We start from the raw sequence: 22,112 nt of genomic DNA on the forward strand, positions 1-22,112 counted from the left end.
CAGCAAACTCTTGTACAGTTGTACAGTAAATTCTTGTACAGTTGTACAGTAAACTCTTGTACAGTTGTACAGTAAACTCTTGTACAGTAAATTATTCTACAGTAAACTCCTGTACAGTAAACTCTTGTGCAGTTGTACAGTAAACTCTTGTACAGTTGTACAGTAAACTCTTGTACAGTTGTACAGTAAACTCTTGTACAGTTGTACAGTAAACTCTTGTACAGTTGTACAGTAAACTCTTGTACAGTAAATTATTCTACAGTAAACTCCTGTACAGTAAACTCTTGTGCAGTTGTACAGCAAACTCTTGTACAGTTGTACAGTAAATTCTTGTACAGTTGTACAGTAAACTCTTGTACAGTTGTACAGTAAACTATTGTACAGTAAATTATTCTACAGTAAACTCCTGTACAGTAAACTCTTGTGCAGTTGTACAGTAAACTCTTGTACAGTTGTACAGTAAACTCTTGTACAGTTGTACAGTAAACTCTTGTACAGTTGTACAGTAAACTCTTGTACAGTTGTACAGTAAACTCTTGTACAGTAAACTCTTGTGCAGTTGTACAGTAAACTCTTGTACAGTTGTACAGTAAACTCTTGTACAGTAAATTATTCTACAGTAAACTCCTGTACAGTAAACTCTTGTGCAGTTGTACAGTAAACTCTTGTACAGTTGTACAGTAAACTCTTGTACAGTTGTACAGTAAACTCTTGTACAGTTGTACAGTAAACTCTTGTACAGTTGTACAGTAAATTCTTGTACAGTTGTACAGTAAACTCTTGTACAGTTGTACAGTAAACTCTTGTACAGTAAATTATTCTACAGTAAACTCCTGTACAGTAAACTCTTGTGCAGTTGTACAGTAAACTCTTGTGCAGTTGTACAGTAAAGTCTTGTACAATTGTACAGTAAACTCTTGTACAGTTGTACAGTAAACTCTTGTACAGTTGTACAGTAAACTCTTGTACAGTTGTACAGTAAACTCTTGTACAGTTGTACAGTAAACTCTTGTACAGTAAACTCTTGTGCAGTTGTACAGTAAACTCTTGTACAGTTGTACAGTCAACTCTTGTACAGTTGTACAGTCAACTCTTATACAGTAAACTATTGTGCAGTAAACTCTTGTACTGTTGTACAGTAAATTATTTTACAGTAAACTCTTGTTCAGTAAACTCTTGTGCAGTTGTACAGTAAACTCTTGTACAATTGTACAGTAAACTCTTGTACAGTTGTACAGCAAACTCTTGTACAGTTGTAAACTCTTGTACAGTAAACTCTTATACAATTGTACAGTAAACTCTTGTACAGTTGTACAGCAAACTCTTGTACAGTTGTAAACTCTTGTACAGTAAACTCTTGTGCAGTTGTACAGTAAACTCTTGTACAATTGTACAGTAAACTCTTATACAGTTGTACAGCAATCTCTTGTACAGTTGTAAACTCTTGTAAAGTAAACTCTTGTACAGTTGTACAGTAAACTCTTGTACAGTTGTAAACTCTTGTACAGTAAACTCTTGTACAATTGTACAGTAAACTCTTGTACAGTTGTAAACTCTTGTACAGTAAACTCTTGTACAGTTGTACAGCAATCTCTTGTACAGTTGTAAAATCTTGTAAAGTAAACTCTTGTACAATTGTACAGTAAACTCTTGTACAGTTGTAAACTCTTGTACAGTAAACTCTTGTACAGTTGTACAGCAATCTCTTGTACAGTTGTAAACTCTTGTAAAGTAAACTCTTGTACAGTTGTACAGTAAACTCTTGTACAGTTGTACAGTAAACTCTTGTACAGTTGTACAGTGAACTCTTGTACAGTTGTACAGTAAACTCTTGTACAGTAAACTCTTGTACAGTTGTACAGTGAACTCTTGTACAGTTGTACAGTAAACTCTTGTACAGTTGTACAGTGAACTCTTGTACAGTTGTACACTAAACTCTTGTACAGTAAACTCTTGTACTGTAAACTCTTGTACAGTAAACTCTTGTACAGTAAACTCTTGTACAGTAAACTCTTGTACAGTAAACAGCCGCTTCTGTAATTCCTCAGTTTCTCCTGTTCACTTTTAGCGCATCACTCACTTTTGTGTGGTTGTATTTATTCTCGTTCTCATCTTTTGTGTTTATATTACACTGAAAGTGAAGAAACACACTTTTGCGTTGCAGAAATGCTTTCATGTGTTGTTGTACAAACAAATGTCTTTGTTCGTTTTAATAAGCATCTGCTCAACAGACTTTTATTGCTGTGTTTAACTCTTCTAGATGTGAAAACAAACTTTGCCTTCATGTGTGTTCTGTTAAAATGTTATGATGGTTCCTGACTTTGCCTTCGGCTCTTGGAGCGCATTAAAATCAAATGTTTTTAATGTTTACCCTCTGTAAATATAATGTTATGTTTTAGCATGATACCAGACTCTAGAAGTGTGTGTGTTTGTGTTAATACATCAGACTAGACAATGTTATGCTTGTTTCTAATCACTTCCCCACATCTGTCACCAGCTCTATACACACTCACTCTCTCTCTCACTCTCTCTCTCACTCTCTCTCTCTCTCTCTCTCTCTCTCTCTCTCTCTCTCTCTCTCTCTCTCTCTCTCTGTCTCTCTCTGTCTCTCTCACTCACTCACACACACACACACACACACACACACACACACACACACTCTCTCTCTCTCTCTCTCTCTCTCTCTCTCTCTCTCACACACACACACACACACACACACACACACACTCTCTCTCACTCTCACACACACACACACACACACACACACACACACACACACACACACACACACACACACACACACACTCTCTACACATACATACACACACACACACACACACACACACACACACACTCTACACACATACATACTTGGGATGAGCTTCGGTCATGTGATCGTGTGAGATGTGTGTTTGTGTCATGTAATTATGTGTGGTGTGTGTGTGTTTGTGTGTTCAGCTGGAGAAGCAGCGAGCGGATCTGACCCGTGATCTGGAGGAGTTGTCAGACCGACTGGAGGAAGCCGGAGGAGCCACGGCCTCTCAGGTCTCAGATCAGCCTTTATTACTCACAATATATCGGATTCTTCCAGGGATTCTCGCTGGCTACATACACTGATTATTTAAAACAAATTAAAATCAAATTGCACACTTTTTTTTAAGTGCATACTTCAAATACACACTACTATTTAAAGGTTTGGAACAGCAGTGTAAAAAATGTCCCAAATAGTATTTCTGGGTCCCAAACACATCAGTAGTTATACTTACTGTGAGTTACACAGAGAGAATGACTTAAATGTATGTGTGCGCGTGTGTGTGCATACGTGTGTGTGTGTGTGCATATGTGCGTCTGTTCGTGTGTGTGTGTGTGTGTGTGTGCATATGTGCGTGTGTTCGTGTGTGTGTGCGTGTGTGTGTGTGTGTGCATATGTGCGTGTGTTCGTGTGCGTGTGTGTGCGTGTGTGTGTGTGCGTGTGTGTGTGTGTGTGCATGCAAGGCAAGTTTATTTATATAGCACATTTCATACACTATGGTAAAGTGCTTTACACAGAAAGGAATTAAAATAATCACAAAATATTAGCAAAGAAAATTAAAACAGTTATAAAAGGAACTAAAAGAGTAAAAACATAGATAAACTTTTCATCTGGCAAAACTTCGGTGTATCATATTTTTCACGACTCCCAGTTCTACTGTGAGATTTTCCCATGTTGCTCACACTGTGTCTGTGGTGTTCTTTCGGCCCACCTAAGAAATCTATTTGACATCTCCAATAGACCCGATTTGTCCCTAAAATGCGTGTGTGTGTGTGCGTGTGTGTGTGTGTGTGTGTGTGTGTGTGTGTGTGTGTGTGTGTGTGTGTGTGTGTGTGTGTGTGTGCAGATGGAGATGAATAAGAAGCGAGAGCAGGAGCTGCAGAGGTTGAGGCGAGAGCTCGATGAGTCTGCGCTTCAGGCGGAGTCGATGTCCGTCGCTCTGAGGAAGAGACACTCTGAAGCACTGGCTGAACTGGGAGACCAGTGTGAGAGTCTGCAGAGAACCAGAGCCAAACTGGAGAAGGAGAAGCAGAGTCTGCGGCTGGAGGTCGACGACCTGACGGCTTCTCTCGACACACTGCAGAAAGCCAAGGTCAGAGACTCTCAACATCATGTTTACAGGAACTTACACAAAAGTGTGGAATGTTTAAGACCAGCAAACCACCTCAGAATCGTTTGAGCAGTTTTGTTTCGGCAAGAACTATTTTAAATGCTTTTTGCTTATTTTGTTCTGTGAATCTCGCTAGATCTCGTCTCAGGCCTTTCAACCAGGTCTGTGTGACATGAGCAGGTTAAAGGGACAGTTCACCCAAAAATGAAAATTAGCTCATGATTTACTCTCCCCCAAGTCATCCTAGGTGTATATGACATTCTTCTGTCAGACGAATACAATCAGAGTTATATTAAAAAATGTCCTGGCCCTTCCAAGCTTATTAATGGCAGTGAATGGCTTTTTCTGTTCTGAAGTCCATAAAAGTGCATCTATCCATCATAAAAGTGCATCTATCCATCATAAAAGTGCATCCATCCATCATAAAAGTGCATCTATCCATCATAAAAGTGCATCTATCCATCATAAAAGTGCATCCATCCATCATAAAAGTGCATCCATCCATCATAAAAGTGCATCCATCCATCATAAAAGTGCATCTATCCATTATAAAAGTGCATCCATCCATCATAAAAGTGCATCTATCCATCATTAAAGTGCATCTATCCATCATAAAAGTGCATCCATCCATCATAAAAGTGCATCCATCCATCATAAAAGTGCATCTATCCATCATAAATATAGATGGATGCACTTTTTTGAGCTTCAAACTGTTGGTTGCAATTCACTACCATTATAAAGCTTGGGAGAGCCAGGACATTTTTTTAATATAACTCTGATTGTATTCGTCTGAAAGAACAAAGTTATATTCAGCTAAGATGACTTGAGAGAGAGTAAATCATGGGCTAATTTTCATTTTAAATTGTACTACTTTAAGCACAGATGAAGCTGATGACGTGCTGTATGATCATGTGTCCCATCAGGCCTCGACTGACACACAGCTGAGGAAACTAGAGGAGCTTCTGTGTGAATCCAACGCCAGGAGTGAAGAGCTGCAGAAAACCGTCAGCGAAGTCACTGCAGCGAAGAACAGACTCTCAGGTGACGCTCCTCTCACTGAAGTTCCTGAACGACACTCACAGTCACAAGTGTGGAGACAGGAAGAATCTTTTGGAAAGAAATTAATACTTTTATTCACCAAGGACACGTTAAATTGATAAAAAATGACAGTAAAGACATTTATAATGTTACTAAAGATGCTATTTCAAAAACATGCTGTTCTTTTTACCTTTCTATTCATCAAAGAATCCTGAAAAATAAAATGTATCACAGTACGGACAGATCTTAATCCTACCACAGTCAAATATAACAGGGACGTGTCTGTAAAAGCATTTCTTATATTCAAATAGTCAATTTCTGCGCAACTAAAGATGTTCTTCTTGTAAACGTACACGTTTTCTGTGACGCACTCAATATTATCTTGGTGGCATATCAGCAAAATTTACAACAACGTTATCAAGCTGACTAACAGATGACAAAATACTTGTTTTGGTATTGGAAACATCGACAATGGATGTGAAGAAACGTCTCAGGTTACGACTGTAACCCGAGTTCCTTGAGAAGGTGAATTGTGTGATTGCGTCTGAAGCACTTGTGTCAACTAGTCCGATGGCAAGAGTGAACGTCACGACCAGGAAAGGATAAAAGCACACCCGGTCTGACCGGCGTTAGCTTCAATTTAGCCGAAACAAGCCGAACAAGCCGGATACCCCTGACATTAGGGCCTTGGAGGCCGCCAAACTCCTTGTTGACTGGGCTCTAATGGTCAAAGGTGAAGGCTGGTCCGAAACCTTATAAGCAAGAGAAGGAGCCTCAACTATCCACTTGCTAACAGTCTGCTTGGATGCAGGAAGCCCTTTCTTAGGAGACCCAAAGCACACTAAAAGTTTATCAGACTTTCGCCACAGGGCAGCTCTGTGGACATAGTTGTCTAGTGCTCTTTTTCATGGTCTTGATCCTTGAAAGGAGGAGGACAGAATGCCTGCAGAACGATAGGCCACGATACGTTAGTTGGAACTTTCGGTACATATCCTGGCTTAGGATAGAGGAAAGCTTTGACCATCCCTGGTGAAAATTCCATTCCGGGATATTAGGTCCGAGAACCACACTCGGCTTGCCCAGTACGGAGCTACAAGCTGTAAACTCATTCTGTATTGGCGGACTTTCTTCAGAACTCCTGGGAGCAGTGCAATTGAGGGAAATGCATACAGACGCAGCCTCCGCCACCTCTGTATCAGTGCGTCCAGTCCCAATGGGGCTGGGTGTGTGAGAGAGAACCACAGTGGACAATGCGTTTTATGTCCTGGGACGCAAACAGATCCCCCTCTGCTTGGCCATAAACCTCCCAAATGTGCTCCACCACCTCGGGGTGGAGGCTCCATTCCCCGGGCCTCAGCCCCTGTCTTGACAGTATATCTGCTCCTACATTTTGACGTTCCCAAATATAAACTGCTCTCAGGGAGAGCATCTTCCCTAGGAACCACGATAGAATCTGGTGCTCCAGTTTGCATAGTGGACATGAACACAGACCCCCTTGACCTTTCGAGGCTGGTATTTGGTGTAATATGAGCAGCCACTTCGGTGACCTGGAGCATACTGGCAGGAAACAACCGATTTGACTGACTTTCAACCCTCCTTGGAGGGCGCGAGCCTGACGCAGCATCGTGGGGACGCTTAATCAGGAGCTCGCTGGAAACCGCTGCGCCCGAGGCACCGAGGGTGGCGGAATTGGCAGAACGGCCTCCTGAGGGCACCGAGGTCTGAGCGAGCACTGTATAATGAGGTGAACGAGAAGCGATACTCTCCTTCAGTTGTGCTCGATACGAGGAGCTCGACGGCTGGGGCTACTCACACCCAGCAGTCCCAGAGGCCTGTTGACAGCGAGGGAGGTAGTGCTTAAACGCCTCTGCTTGCTTTTTAGCCTCCTGGAACCTCTCGACTACGGTGTTAACAGCATCACCGAAGAGGCCAGGGGGCGATAGTGGGGCGTCTAGCTGGAAATATTTATCTTTATCCTTTATCTCAGATAAATTTAACCAAAGGTGTCTCTCCTAAGCCACATTAGCTGCCATAGACCGCCCAATAGCACGAGCGGTATATTTTGTTGCCCGAAGAGACAAATTAGTGGCCCGACGCAGTTCTTGAACCACATCAGGCCCCGTCCCCTCGCTAGTCTCCAGGTCCCTCAGCAGGTCAGCCTGATATGGATGTAATATAGCCATAGTATGAAGGCATGCCCCGGTCTGACCTGCCGCCGTATATGTTTTTCCCACTAGCGTTGATTATGTTTTTAATGGCTTTGTGGACAGCATCAGACTTCGGGGACGATGTTGGTGACAGATAGCTCATACCCATACCCATATTGCCACATACCCATATTCTTTTAGCCCCCTTATATCTGAATATACAGGGACCTGGGGGCTAAATACACAGGACTTAGGTTTTAGGACTTTAGATTAGGTTTATTCCATGACCTCGATAGTTCTTTGTGGAGGTCAGGAAAGAATGGAAGTCCCCTTGGTGGAGGCACTGTGCTTGGTGTAAGAAAGCACTCATCTAATAAACTTTTGGGACGAGCGCCTTGTTTCTCGGCTGGCCAATCAATATTCAGAGCGCGAGATAGTACCTCCACCAGCTCCTGGTATGCTTGGGAAAGAGCTAGTGATTCATCTTCCCCCGTTTCGATGCTTAGCACATCCAGTTCCTCAGAACTAGACAGCTGAAGCACCGGTGCCTCCTTTGGGGCGGAAGGAACCGACGCCGGAGAGAGAGCACTGGATCCCACGGGTAGAGGCTGAGAAAGTCGTCTCAAACCCCGCCGTGAGATCCATTTGCGATCCCCACGTTAAGAGGGTTAATGAACCGCAGGGAATGCTCACCTGAACACCCTCCTCGAAGGCTGACAGAGCATGCTCCGCACCCAAACACATCACACAAAGTTTGTGTTTATCCCCACCTGTGAGATAATGAGGGTAAGGGGAAGCACACAACTTGAATGACTGCTTGGTGTTCGCCATGATAAATATATTGAGCTGCACAATATCAGGTCAGACAACAATAAATATAACAGACAGTAATAACACAGAGTGCTTGCTGAGGCACAGAAGCTGACGCCGGTCAGACCGGACGTGCTTTTATCTTTTCCTGGTCCTGACGTCACCCGCCCGTGACGTTCACTCTCGCCATTGGACTAGTTGACACATGTGCTTCAGACGCAGTCACGCAGGGGCGTTCCCAAAGCGTCATCGACGCAGCGCGAGTTCCCTCGAAAGGGAACTACAAACCATACATTGGTTTCCAGCCAGTTTCTTTTTTTTATTAATGGAGATATATTATTGGGTCATTCCGAGTCAACTCAACCAGTGCTCCTCAGCTCAAATTTTTTTATTTTGATCATTTTTTGTCAGGTGAAAGAAATGCATAAATGAAGAAGAAGAAAGCCAAAATATTAAATGTCATGTATTTTGTCTACTATTTTGTAAAAGGGATCAAAATGACAATTTTCCCCTGAGATTTGGAGACAAATTACAGGGGGGTAAAAATTATTTTAGAAATACGGCAGCATCATTATTTTATTTTTACACAGAGATTGGTGGGTCTATTAGTACATTTGTTGACTATTAATCTTTCTCATTATATGCCAACGGTGACAGTTCAGAAATGGGAAAACGCACTTCTTGTGTTTTTTGCCCCATGTTTGCATGCCTGTAACTCAAGAAGTATTAAAGATATCTTAATATCCTTTAGATTTTGGTTTTTAACAAACTTTCCTTTTGGTATCCTCATTTTAAGGTCCTGAGAGGAACTATTTTATGTAACTAGTGCAAAATAGATTTTTTTTTTTTAAGGAAATGGGGGTGAAATAGTAAAATTCCAATTAAAATATAGACCTGTGCTACAATGTATGCAGTTGGCATTAACACAGGTGAAATGATCAAAAAGACAAAAATGCCCATAGGGATGCACAAGGGTTAATCCGTGTGCTGGTCTGGTTAAGTGTTTGTTAAAGTGGTTTTAAGTGTTCAATCTTGCCTTTGCAGTTGAAAACAATGAGTTTGCGAGGCAGATGGAGGAGCTGGAGAACAAGGGCAGCCACCTGAGCCGCTCCAGAACCCTGCTGATGTCCCAACACGAGGAGCTCAAGAAACAGCTCGAGGAAGAGCTCAAGGTGTGTGCGATCCCAGCCAGCAATAGCCGTCATTTCTCCATCTAGATTAACTATAGACCTGATATAGTCCGGCTATGAGTAACACACTTCTAGCCAAAATAACCTTGAATTTGGTTACATGCCGTTATTGCCAAAATATCTTGCGAGATGTATGATATTCCATCATGGAAGCAAAGTATACAGTGATTACAAGGTGTTTGGTTTCATTTCTTCACTCATTGACTAGTCTATTCTTGGGCTCTTGTTTAGACGTCTATACGTTTTTCAATGACAGCCCAAATTTTGCCTTGTTTTGGCCTAGACGTCTGACTAAATTGGCTAAACATGTTACTATATAACGTGTGTTTGGACGGCTATTAGACGTCTTTTAAACGCAAAATTGCTTGCTGTGTTCCTTCATCCGTCTCTGGCGAGGATCCAGGCGGTGTGTGAGTGACGTGGTTGTGTGTGTTCAGGCTAAAGCGGCGATGAGCGGCGCTCTGTCTGCGGTTCGCCAGGAGTGTGCCGTGTTGAAGGAGCAGCTCGAGGAGGAGCAGGAGAGCAAACAGGAGCTCCAGCGTCTCGTCTCGAAACTCAACAGTGAAATCTCGCACTGGAGGAGCCGCCTCGAGGCCGATGCCATCCAGCACTGCGACGAGCTCGAGGAAACCAAGTATGCATCAATGGTGTAAACGTACTGACACGCCTAATGTGGTTCCAGGTCAAAAATGAGCCGCATTTTCAGATTGCATGTAAATCTCTCATTGTGCTGTGTTATGTGTGTATTAGAGCTGTATGATTAATTGTTAAACTCCCCCTGTAGTCAATCATTTTATCCCTTAAAACTCATCTTTTTCCTTGAATAAAAATGAGAATAAATATCTTGAATGTAACTCGACACCCTTGCCTCATTTAGTATACGTGATTCTATGAATATGCAAATGAGCCCCGCCTCCACTCACTCACTAGATTATTAGAGCTTCACGATTAATTGTTTAAGTCCCCCCTGTAGTCAATAATTGTTAAGGCTGTGCACTGTACTAAAATGCTTAATAGACAGCCTGATTATTCTACTGTATTACTGTGACAGGTTAAGTGCCCCTATTATTGTTTATCAATATTCCCTTTCATGGAGTGTGTAATAAAGCTGTTTGGTAACACTTTACAATAAGGTTCATTAGTTTACATTAGTTGATGTATTAACTAACATGAACTAACAATGAGCAATACATTTATTACAGTATTTATTGATCTTGTTAATGTTAGTTAATAATAATCCAGCTGTTCATTGTTTGTTCATGTTAGTTCACAGTGCATTAACTAATGTTCACTAATACAACCTTTGATTTTAATAATGTATCAGTAAATGTTGAAATGAATATGAACTAAGATTAATAAATGCTGATGAAGTATTGTTCATTCTTAGTTCATGTTAACTAATGAACCTTATTGTAAAGTGTTACCACTGTTTGTGAATGTAAACGTTCTGTAAAATTGAAAAGTCGAAAGTGCTCGATAAATAAAGTTATTGTCTCCCAAAAGAAAGAATCGACTCTGAACACACACTGATCCAGATCAAAACCAAGTCTGGATTACGTGATCTAATCCCATTTCAGAATCCTTTTTTACTTTTTAAAAACCCATTTTTAAGATTTGATGCGATCCACTTCTTTGGAGCAACATCAGCATGCCATCGTTCTGCCCACGCCTCTCGTTCTCCTCAGTAACGGTGTGTGTTTCAGGAAGAAGCTGTGTGTGCGACTGCAGGAGGCCGAGGAGGCGCTGGAAGCCACGCAGACCAAGAGCTCCAGCCTGGAGAAGAGCAAGCAGCGTCTGCAGGAGGAGCTGGAGGAGCTGAGTGCGGATCTGGAGAAGGTCAGAACCCGTCTCTGATCAATACTGTCACGCATGCGTCTCTCAGAGCCAGTGCAAGTAGAGCAGTGCCGTATAGGCCTGTCAAAATGGCTGAAAAGCTCAATTCAAATTTCTTTCTTAAAGGGATAGTTCACCCAAAAATTTTAATTACCTTATGATTTACTCACCCTCAAATCATCCTAGGTGTATATGACATTCTTCTGTCAGACGAATACAATCAGAGTTATATTAAAAAATGCACACACACACACACACACACACACACACACACACACACACACACACACACACACACACACACACACACAAACAGTGGGGGCAATGTTTTTTTTTCTCCTCCCCCCCCCCCCCAAATAAAAATCTATCAGTCATAATGCAGACTGCACACAGATATGAAGTTATTAGATTTGAAAACATTTACAATGCAGAACCTAAAAAATTCTAAAATTTCACCAAACAAATTGTTTTATAATGTCTAAATACATACCTGAATATATACTGATGACAGAACCTGAAGAAAGTGACTTTAGGAGAGGAGAAGCGTTCATTTGTAGAGCTGTAAGGCCATCTAGTGGCCAGAGTCAGGAAGAATCATCTGATATTATGTGTTTTCACGAGAGGTCACGAAGACTTTGAGCTTTTCTGACACGGGTTTGCCTGTTATATTTTGTATTTAAGTTGAAAGAATGTGAAGAATGTGCTTACATTATGTTATTAAATTAAATCATTAATAAAATAAAAAAAAATTAGGTAAATAAAAAAAAAAAATAACAAAAATAAAAAATAAAAAAAAACAAAAGAAAAAACATAAAATTGAAATGATATCTGGACAAAACAAATTAGTACGATTAATTATAGGGCTTTGGGTCATTTGATTATCTATCTGTCTGTCTGTCTGTCTGTCTGTCCGTCCGTCCGTCCGTCCGTCCGTCCGTCCGTCCGTCCGTCCGTCCGTCCGTCCGTCCGTCCGTCCGTCTCTCTCTCTGTCTATCTATCTATCTATCTATCTATCTATCTATCTATCTATCTATCTATCTATCTATCTATCTATCTATCTATCTATCTATCTATCTATCTATCTATCTATCTATCACTCTATCTATCACTCTATCTGTCTATCTATCTATCTATCTATCTATCTATCTATCTATCTATCTATCTATCTATCTATCTATCTATCTATCTATCTATCTATCTATCTATCTACTGTCTCTATCTATCTACTGTCTCTATCTATCTATGAACACAGTGCTACGCTTCACTTCAGCGCATATATTTATGTTATCAAACCGCAATTTGATCCTCTAACGCCTGTTCTCCCGCAGGCGAGCAGCGTGTCCTCAGTGCTGGATAAGAAGCAGAGGATGATGGACAAGCATCTGAGCGAGTGGAGGCAGAAGTGTGAGGATCTGCTGGTGGAGGTGGAGAACTGTCAGAAGGAGAGCCGACAGCACAGCGCTGAACTCTTCAAGATCAAGACGGCCCACGAGGAGGCGCTGGAGCAGAGCGAGGCTTTACGCCGCGAGAACAAGGCCTTGCAGGGTAACACACACACACACACACACACACACACACACACACACTCAGACCTGCACGACTCACAGACACACAGTGGGGGTGAGGGGAAAGATTCGTATATGAATCACGATTCTATCTTCTACCGATTTGAGTCAATTCACAACTTTCAAAAATCGATTTTAAAGTGTTACACTTCTTTAACTTTGCAGAACTACTTAAAGTTATTGATAGGGGTGTAACGATACTCTCATGTCACGATTCGATACACCTCACGATACTATATTATTGCGATACTCCAAGAGCCCTATCTCGCACCCAGTGCAATTGACTTTGTACACGACTCATGTGTCATTCCTATTTTGCACCCGCGCACAGCGGACTCTTCCCTCCACAGACGCACGTCAACAATTCCGCCACTGACCAGGAGAAACCTCGTCTAAAGTCAGTGGCGCGTTGCGCATGTTATTCAGAGGCTATTTTAAGGGCGCATACTTGGCCATAATGTAGCGTGAGCACAACACACACACACTTTGCTTCTCTCATCTACACAGACGCAGCAGTTTTATTTTTAGAAAACCATACATAATTACAAGGAACAATATTAACACACGAGGGAAATCATTGTTGTGTCCATGAAGATGTGAAAGAATAGGCATAAATCTAGCTTACACATTTACCCAAATTATCATACGCCTGTTTAACCGAAGCTAATTTGTGTGTGTTTCTCCGTCCCCAATGTCACTTCTCTGTGTTTTACGGCCCTGACGAGAACGCCGGTCTCCTCGGCTGTGAACCGCTCCTGGCAAATCCGCCGTTATAATAGCAATCCGCCATGGAACAAGCGCGCCTGCTCTCACAGCTACACACACACACACACACACTGTGTGTCCGTTATGTTCTACACGAACAAACACAAATGGGAGAAAATGTGATGTGTAACAGATCTGCATTCATTCTTAAAGGGACAGCCGCCTCATAAACTGTTCCATTAATGCTAATAAAACACACTGATTTTGACTGAATCACTTTTTTATCCTCAGTATCAATCATTTTATATTCAATTCATACAGTGAAGACTATACAGTGTTTTATTTTTATATTTTGATCATTCAATTAATGATTAAATCGATAATAATATAATAAAAAAAGCATTTTTTGCAGTGTAATAGCACTTCTTCATCTGCTGGTCATGTGATGTTTGATGACGTGTGTTTCAGAGGAGATGGTGGATCTCACCGACCAGCTCTCAGACGGAGGGAAGAGCGTTCACGAGCTGCAGAAGATGAAGAAGAAGATCGAGATGGAGAAGGAGGAACTGCAGGCGTCGCTCGAGGAGTCGGAGGCAGCGCTGGAGGTCTGGACACACACATCACACACTTTACGCTTTCTGATACTCTCACAGAACAGGTGTTCAGAAACATTATTAGCAGAGATCTACTCATCATCACACAGAGACAGATTCAAGAGAATTAAGGATCTCCGGCTCATGTGTGAGATGATGATTAATGGAGCTCTGCTTTAAGAAAGATAAAATGTGTGAGAAACACATATGATGATGTCACAGCTGACCCTGTGACCTCCAGCCTCCATCTCACTGCACACTTACAGGCTTCATCCAGAAACTCTTGATCTGTCCATTTAGAGCTGTAGATGTGATCGTGTGGAGGGATTTATTCATGACATCTCTTTTTTAGCAATAAAAGTATTTCCTCCTTAAAACTGCAGTGAACCAAAGACAGTCTCAAAAACACGCTTTGAAATCGCTGGTGTTTCTGACGTCACAAACTACCTTGTAACCAATCAGATCAACGTGTGATCGTCAACCAGTGGATCTCTGAGCTGAGGGAGTGAGTGGAGGCGGGGCTCATTTGCATATTCATAGAACTGCGTATACTGAGGCAAGGGTGTCGAGTTACAGTCAAGATATTTTAAGGAAAAAACTTTCAAATATGTCATTTTGGTGATCAAAGAAGAGTTTTAAGGGCTACAATTATTGACTAAAGTTATGTAGTTAACTAATGTTGCCCTAAAGTGACTGAGAAATGTATAATATATGGAAAACTAGGAGGTAAACAGAACCAAAAACTACACCTAAAATACGGTTAAATTATTACTTTTATATATTTTTCAGTTATTGAAAAACTTGATTTAATTCCCTTAAACAAAACTGTAAATCATATTCAATCTTCAAAATATATTTGCTAGTTTTAATGATTTTAATTTTTATATATATACAGTGCTATGCATAAGTTTAGACACCCATACTAAAGTTGACTAAAAAGAGGAATAAAAAATCATCTTTTGGAAATTGAACTTAATGCCTTAATTTAAAAAATTAGGAAAAATCCAACCTTTAAGGACACCAATTTTCTTTGTAAATGAATAATGTATCATAAATAAATAAATGTTCTTCCTTAATATACAGGGTGCATAAGTTTGGACACCCCTATGTTAAATTCCCATAGAGGCAGGCAGATTTTTATTTTTAAGTATTTTTTTTATTTTATTTTTTAGGATACTATGCATCCTGATAAAGTTCCCTTGGCCTTTGGAATTAAAATAGCCCCACATCATCACATAGCCTTCAACATACCTAGAGATGGGCATGGTTTTATTTCAGTTAGCCTAATAGCTAGTTTGATTTGCATTGAGAGATGATCTTATGGAAAGTACCCCATGCCAATCTTATGGAAAGTACCCCATGCCAATCTCTAGGTATGGTGAAGGCTATGTGATGATGTGGGGCTATTTTAATTCCAAAGGCCAAGGGAACTTTATCAGGATGCATAGTATCCTGGATCCATGAAGTAACTGGCCTTTAAAAATAAAAATCTGCCTGCCTCTATGGAAATTTAACATAGGAGTGTCCAGACTTATGCACCCTGTATTTTAAGGAAGAACATTTATTTATTTACGATACATTATTCATTCACAAAGAAAATTGGTGTACTTAAAGGTTGGATTTTTCCATTTTTTTTAAATGAAGGCATTAAGTTCAATTTCCAAAAGATGATTTTTTATTCCTCTTTTTAGTCAACTTTAGCATGGGTGTCTAAACTTATGCATAGCACTGTATATATATATATATAGTGTATGTAATCTGAGATATATAATATATATAAAGATTTGTTTTAATGATTCTAATTTATATAAATATATATTAAATATTAAATCACAGAATCCTATGAAAGCTTGTTTCCGCCTATAAATAAAATATAAGTATAATAAAATAATAAATATATAATAAAAGTAAGTGCAACTTTTTGCGAGTTTATATCTTGCAATAATTTTGCAATTGCAAAAAATAAAGTCAGAATTGTGTGTGTGTGTGTGTGTGTTCTGCAGGCCGAGGAGACGAAGGTTCTGCGTTTGCAGCTGGAAGTGTCTCAGATTAAAGCAGACATGGAGCGAAGACTTCAGGAGAAGGAGGAGGAGGCCGAGGCCAACAGGTACCATCATCTTCATCATCTTCATCTTCATCACTGAAATAACCTCTTCTGCCTATAATCAGTCAGCCTTTAATCCTTCTGTTTTCTCCACCTCATCCTTTATTTCCTGCCTTTCACTGACGTGGAATACTCATTACGGTGAGGAACTTGCTTCATCTTGTTCTCTGCTGATGCAGCCTCAATCTGTTCGTTTCCACATCCTGAGTGTCATTCACTGGCAGAAAGGAGAAAACACCAAATAAACAGCTAAATATGAATTTTATGTATTTATTTTTCAATTTTTCATATCAGGATACTGAAGAAAAAAATACTAAATTAATTATTTTTTTTGTTTTTTTTTCTATAGATATTGCGATTTAATATCATTATTGTGAATTCTGTTGCCCACAATAATTGAGTAGTGAAAATCTGATAATGTTACCAGGGTTATTATCATTAACTAAAACTACTTGAAATAAATTATTTTCATTGAAATAAAGATAAAAAATAATATTAGGTGAAAAACCTAAACAAAATGAAAATTAGAAATGTTGCCTTGGCAATAAAGGACTAAAATTATTAACTGGAAAAAAATAAAACTGAAACTGAAATAAATATAAATTTAACCTAAATAGCAATATTAAAAAAGCTCCTAGGCTCATGATGAAACAACTAAACATTTAACTAAAATTAACATTCAAAAACAATATAAAATAAAAGTTAATTCAAAATGTTCTATAATAAAACTAAAATAACAGCCCTAGTGTCTATTTTTAATTTCACTTATAATTCTCCAGGATTATGAGATGGTTTGCTGGTCTAAACTGGTTAGTTCTCAGTTCAATTCAAGTTTATTTCTATAGTGCTTTTTCATAATACGTGCGTGTTTCAGAGCAGCTTTTCTGGAAATCCACATTTCAATGTTCAAAGACCTTAAATCGCTAAAGAAGACCAACCAATCCAGCTTAATCTGGTTGAAAGAGTTTTGAAGCATTGTTTCAGCTATATATATATATATATATATATATATATATATATATATATATATGAACTAAGTTAATGTTTTTATAACATTTTTATTAACTTTTTTTTACAATAAAATTGAACCATCACTGAACTTACTTAAGCTGGACTGTAACACTATTCTCTTCTAGAAACAAACTTTGTTGCATTATTTTCCTGTTATCTCTGTAAAGCTGCTCTGAAACACTCAGTATTGTACAAAACGCTATAGAAATAAAGCTGACTTGACTTTGCTTGTAATGATTATCCTCTGTGTGTTTGTGTGTGTGCAGGAAAAGCCTGATTGTGACGATAATCCTGTGTGTGTGTGTGTGTGTGTGTGTGTGTGTGCAGGAAGAGCCACCAGAGGGCGCTGGAGTCGGTTCAGGCCAGTCTGGAGGTGGAGCTGAAGCTGCGGGTGGAGTCGGCGCGGGTCAAGAAGAAGATGGAGGTGGATCAGAGCGAGCTGGAGCTGCAGGTGGAGCAGATGAAGAAGAGCAGCGCTGAGATGATGAAGAGCGTGAAGAAGATGCAGCAGCAGATCAAGGTCTCTTCCTCACTCTAATGCTGTGACCCTCATCCTCCTGTGAGATTTATGCTCAAACCTTTTATATTAAACCAAATGTTATTACAACAAAATAAAGTATTACAAGTATAGACACTTTTTTCTTTTTTTTACATTAAGACCAAAACCAAGAAGATACTAGACATCAATTAAAAGGAAAAAAAGAGATAATAATAGAAAATTGAAAAATGCAAATTATAGAAAATAATAGTAATAGTAATACAAGTAGGTAATATACAATACGTAAGTAATAAGGTAAGAGAGGCTGTGCTGTATCGTGAATAAGTCACGGCTGAAGGGCGTTGTTAGGCACGACGTGAAGCGGAGTCACGATTATTCACGATACAGCACGAGTACCTCATTGCTTTTATAAAACGGTTACCACACAAGATAAATATTAAAGCCAAAAAATATGTATCAGTGCAACTTTCATTAAGTAAAGTCACTAAAAGCCTTCCTTCCGCTGGAAAAAATAGTCCCTGACCGTGAACAGAAGTTACATACATAATTTCACCATTAGATGGCGGCAAAGACTACCTTTAAGAGTGAGTTAGTCAGTAGAGAAGACTTTTATATTGAAAGGAAAAACTTGTGAACACGGAGAAGCAAAACGCAACTGACAAATGATTAGCGTGTCACAGAAAACACCTTAACTGTTAAAAGGACAATATATCACAGCGGAGATTCAAACTGATTTTTTATTACGAATTTAGGACTGACCTGAAGGACGATGCTACATCTACTGTAAATGCAGGAACACTTACTTACTCGATCTCTCACAGTACTACTCTATAAGCTTCAATGAACAATATCAATGAGAACAAACATAATGTTTACGTTGCTAAGAGTGGTTGCTAGCGGTGTTGTGTAGTGATACATAGAACCATGGTCATAGCCGTGTTTTATTGTGAATAAAACACAGCTATTGACCAATCAGAATCCAGGACTGGAACTAGCCGTTTTATAATCGTTTTATAATGACTTAATGGATGAAGGGTTGTCTAAAGTTGCCCGCTGTGCTTTTCGCATATCCTTAAGCAGGTTGTGGATGGTGTCGGAGTTATCGTCAAACCAGTCTTGGTGGTTCTTGCTCTTATAGCCGATGGATTTGGCTGCCGCATTGGAGAGCACAGAGCTAACATAGTTCCACTGTTGTTCCATGGTGTTTTCTGAGCTCAGACAAGTTTCCAATTCCCTAAGTTTCTCAGCTAGGCAACGTCGAAACTCACTTCTTGCTTCTATGTTTCCCAAGCGGCTTTTTTTGGAGCTTTTGGGCTTATATTGTGCCTTCTGCTGGAAGATGGTGTTGGTTATGGTAAGGTTATGCTCAGAGCAAAGAGTAAGTTACCTCATGCCATTTGCATTCACCCTGCCAATGCCATGCCTGCCTAGTACTCCACTCCATATCCTGAAGTTCTGTCCCACCCTAGTGTTGAAATCCCCAAGCAAGAGGATCTTATCACTCTTAGGGATGCGGCGAAGAGTTTCATCCAGTGCTTGATAAACGCATTCCTTGGCCTCATTTTCAGATGGCAAAGTTGGTGCATAGGCACTAAGTGTGGCATAACGCCAGGGGGATACGGAGGGTCATTAGCCTTTCACTAATGCCAACGGGTGTTTCAGTGAGACTTGGTAGAAGGGTGTTCTTGATGGCCATTCCTACTCCATAAAGATGTTTTCCACCTGGGGGGAAACCTTTCCAGAAGAAGGCATAGCCCATCCCTTCCTCTGTCAGAGAGCCTTCATCCAGAAGCCTGGTCTCACTCAGGGCATTGCTGATGTCGATGTTGTAGCGGCTCAGCTCAGCAGAGATCAGGCCTGATCTCCTATGAGGTCTGTCAGAGATGCCATGCGAGTCCAGGAGAGTCCTTACATTCCATGTTGCCAGTTTTATATGGTATTGTTTCTTATTTTCCTTATTTCGACGGCAGTAGTGGAATAACCCGATAGGAGCGGTAAACTATCCAGATAAATGGCTGAATGGGCAATTTTTAGGCCACCTTGTCTAACCCTTCCCCATTTTGGGTGAGCAGTGCGGTCCCTAAAGTCGCACAGGGGTCTGCCGAAACAGCTGCCACTCAGTCCCAGTTGATAGCAACCAAATACCCTGTGCCGCTGCCATCCAGGATTCTGACTAGGAGCTCCCAGTCTATTCGTACCTGCTCCCGTTGCCAGACGCCCCATCGCTGTCAGACTTTAACCATATGTAAGGTCCAGGTATTGTCACCGTGGTCAGAGGTGGAGACCTGCACAAGGAAGGTTTTAAAGTGCCAAAGGGAGTGCGCCATGATCCCCAGTAGCACTATCTTCACCATGATGAGGTAAATCCCGATGGCAAGGGTGGTCCCAGGACAACCGGTCCCCCATCTTGGCTGCAGGAGGCTGCCGGGTCCTTCGTCTGTTAAGGCGTGCCTATTGCACACCTCCAGCGCATTGCTTTTCTGTCAGGGTGTGCTCCCTTAGGGGCTCGTTTTTCCAGGCTGTGGAATACTTTTCAGAATGCCGCAAGCGCACCGCAGGTCATGTGACAAAAACCAACCGATCAGCTTCTGCCTTTCTGCAACATCGAAAGCTCGGCCGAACAGCTGATCATAGCTGTACAGGGCGGGTTTTTATTTCTCATCTCCATAAATATATCTAGTAGTAGAGCTAATGCAAGGGCTAGAAATCAATTAATCCTTTGCTGATAATTCCCCGTCATCATGGAGAGCGCAGTTCATGGCTGCATAGCAACAACAGACGCCACGGGAGCGCAATCGCTTTTGGAAAGGAGAAGAAAGCGGCTCAGCCGTGCTTTCCACACACTTTTAGACGTGATATGTGAACGGCCCCTTAAGGTGATGATACACAGGGCAACTTTTTGAGCAATAATGCTGTCAACAGGCAACCAGATGAGACACAGGGCCCACGACCGATCTAAATTATCCAGATAGAAATTGATTGCCCATTTTCAATGGGAAAGTGCCCAAGCAACAATCGCTCGGCAAGATTGCCCAGCAACATTGCTCAAAAGGTTGCTCTGTGTATCATCACCTTTAGTCTGGTCTCAGTAGACTAGCCACAAGGCAGTGGGGCTATTTGCCCATAGCTGGGACAGTGGTTGACGGGTGCCAGGGCGTGTCCTCACAGTGTCTCTGGGGCCCACTGCTGCTCCGAGATCACCTCTAGTTTAGCCTGGGACCGTATGATACTGAGTTTCTGTGTATGTGGCCAAGAGGAGGCACTACAGGAGTCTTGGTGGTGGAGAGGCTCTGTACTGGCAGGAGGAGGCTTATGCACTCGGCTCCTCTTTTCACCCTTTATCAAGAAGGCTAGCCAGCGGCAACAGCTGTAAACAGAGAGAGTAACAAGCAGAGAGCACAGCGAGGCATGCACTAACTACACTACACTACTGCACTAGATGCTTCACACACACCCTGTATTGTATATACACTCACAGGTGACCAGAGGATTAGGCCTGTCACGATAACAAATTTTGCTGGACGATAAATTGTCCAAGAAATTATCGCGATAAACGATAATATTGTCGTACTGAGACCATTTTCATTTAATATAATTATAATGGCATAATAATGCAGGTACACCTTTTCAACGATCTATAAACTTTTATTTCTAAAGAATATTAAACATTGAAAACGGAAAACATTTTAAATATCCAAAAAAATGAACAAAACAACCAAAAACAATGAAAGCAATGGACTCTTAGTGTCTGTTAACAAAATAAATGTCTGTTAATAAAAAAAAAAATGAAACAAAATTGCACTTCAAAAAATATTAAATATTAGGCTTTAGACATTATTAAATAGTGATACATTCCATAACAGGCAAAACTGACAGTTAGGACCTTTGTAAACAAATAAAAAAAGCCTCAACAAGCCATATCACCCAAATTTTGCACTGTTACTCCTGTTACTTTGTCAAGTGATTGTGTACTGTCGGGAAGACAGAGACGCACTTTATTGCGTGCATGCTACGCACTGAAAATACTTGGTTAGGATTAGGGGTGAGGAGTGCGTGCGTATTACACGCCATAAAGAGTGTATCATATGCACGCAAAAACTATTTTTGGCATATAAATGGCACGAGAAATAACATTTGTGGTATAGATATGCATTTTCATGTGATTGGGCTCGCTGTCGCAACTCACAACTAGCGTCTTCTCTCTCTCCCGGCAGTCGCCGCAAACAGTCCCGCGGCCGCCGGCGCTTTCCCATACAAAGACCATGTGACTGACAAGCGCCGCCTTCCCACACAAAGACCATGCAACTGACAACAAGAGGGTTCACTCCTCCTATACGCTAAAGAACCGAGCGAGAGTGGTCATCCAGTCTCTTTGGTAGAGAGAGAGAGACGAGGAAAACAAACAAGCATGCAAATGGAATTATCGCGGCCGGAAAAATTATCGAGCTCATTTTTTTTATCGTGCGATTAATCGA

General features: G+C 40.8%; 1 protein-coding gene across 1 annotated transcript in view; it reads left to right on the forward strand.

The window, feature by feature from the left end:
- Window positions 1–22,112, forward strand: part of LOC308706389 (uncharacterized protein) — a gene marked incomplete at its 5' end in the record, with an annotated part of 77,693 nt that overhangs the window by 50,583 nt on the left and 4,998 nt on the right. The window contains 10 exons of the mRNA XM_081391982.1: window positions 2,959–3,045; window positions 3,879–4,124; window positions 5,066–5,183; window positions 9,182–9,309; window positions 9,765–9,961; window positions 11,031–11,163; window positions 12,489–12,705; window positions 13,899–14,035; window positions 16,027–16,130; window positions 17,466–17,658. Coding sequence (XP_081248108.1) covers window positions 2,959–3,045; window positions 3,879–4,124; window positions 5,066–5,183; window positions 9,182–9,309; window positions 9,765–9,961; window positions 11,031–11,163; window positions 12,489–12,705; window positions 13,899–14,035; window positions 16,027–16,130; window positions 17,466–17,658 — 1,560 coding nt within the window. The remainder of the gene's footprint in view (window positions 1–2,958; window positions 3,046–3,878; window positions 4,125–5,065; window positions 5,184–9,181; window positions 9,310–9,764; window positions 9,962–11,030; window positions 11,164–12,488; window positions 12,706–13,898; window positions 14,036–16,026; window positions 16,131–17,465; window positions 17,659–22,112) is intronic.

Source organism: Scardinius erythrophthalmus (assembly GCF_964197995.2).
Source record: "Scardinius erythrophthalmus genome assembly, chromosome: 18".
Lineage (NCBI taxonomy): Eukaryota > Metazoa > Chordata > Actinopteri > Cypriniformes > Leuciscidae > Scardinius > Scardinius erythrophthalmus.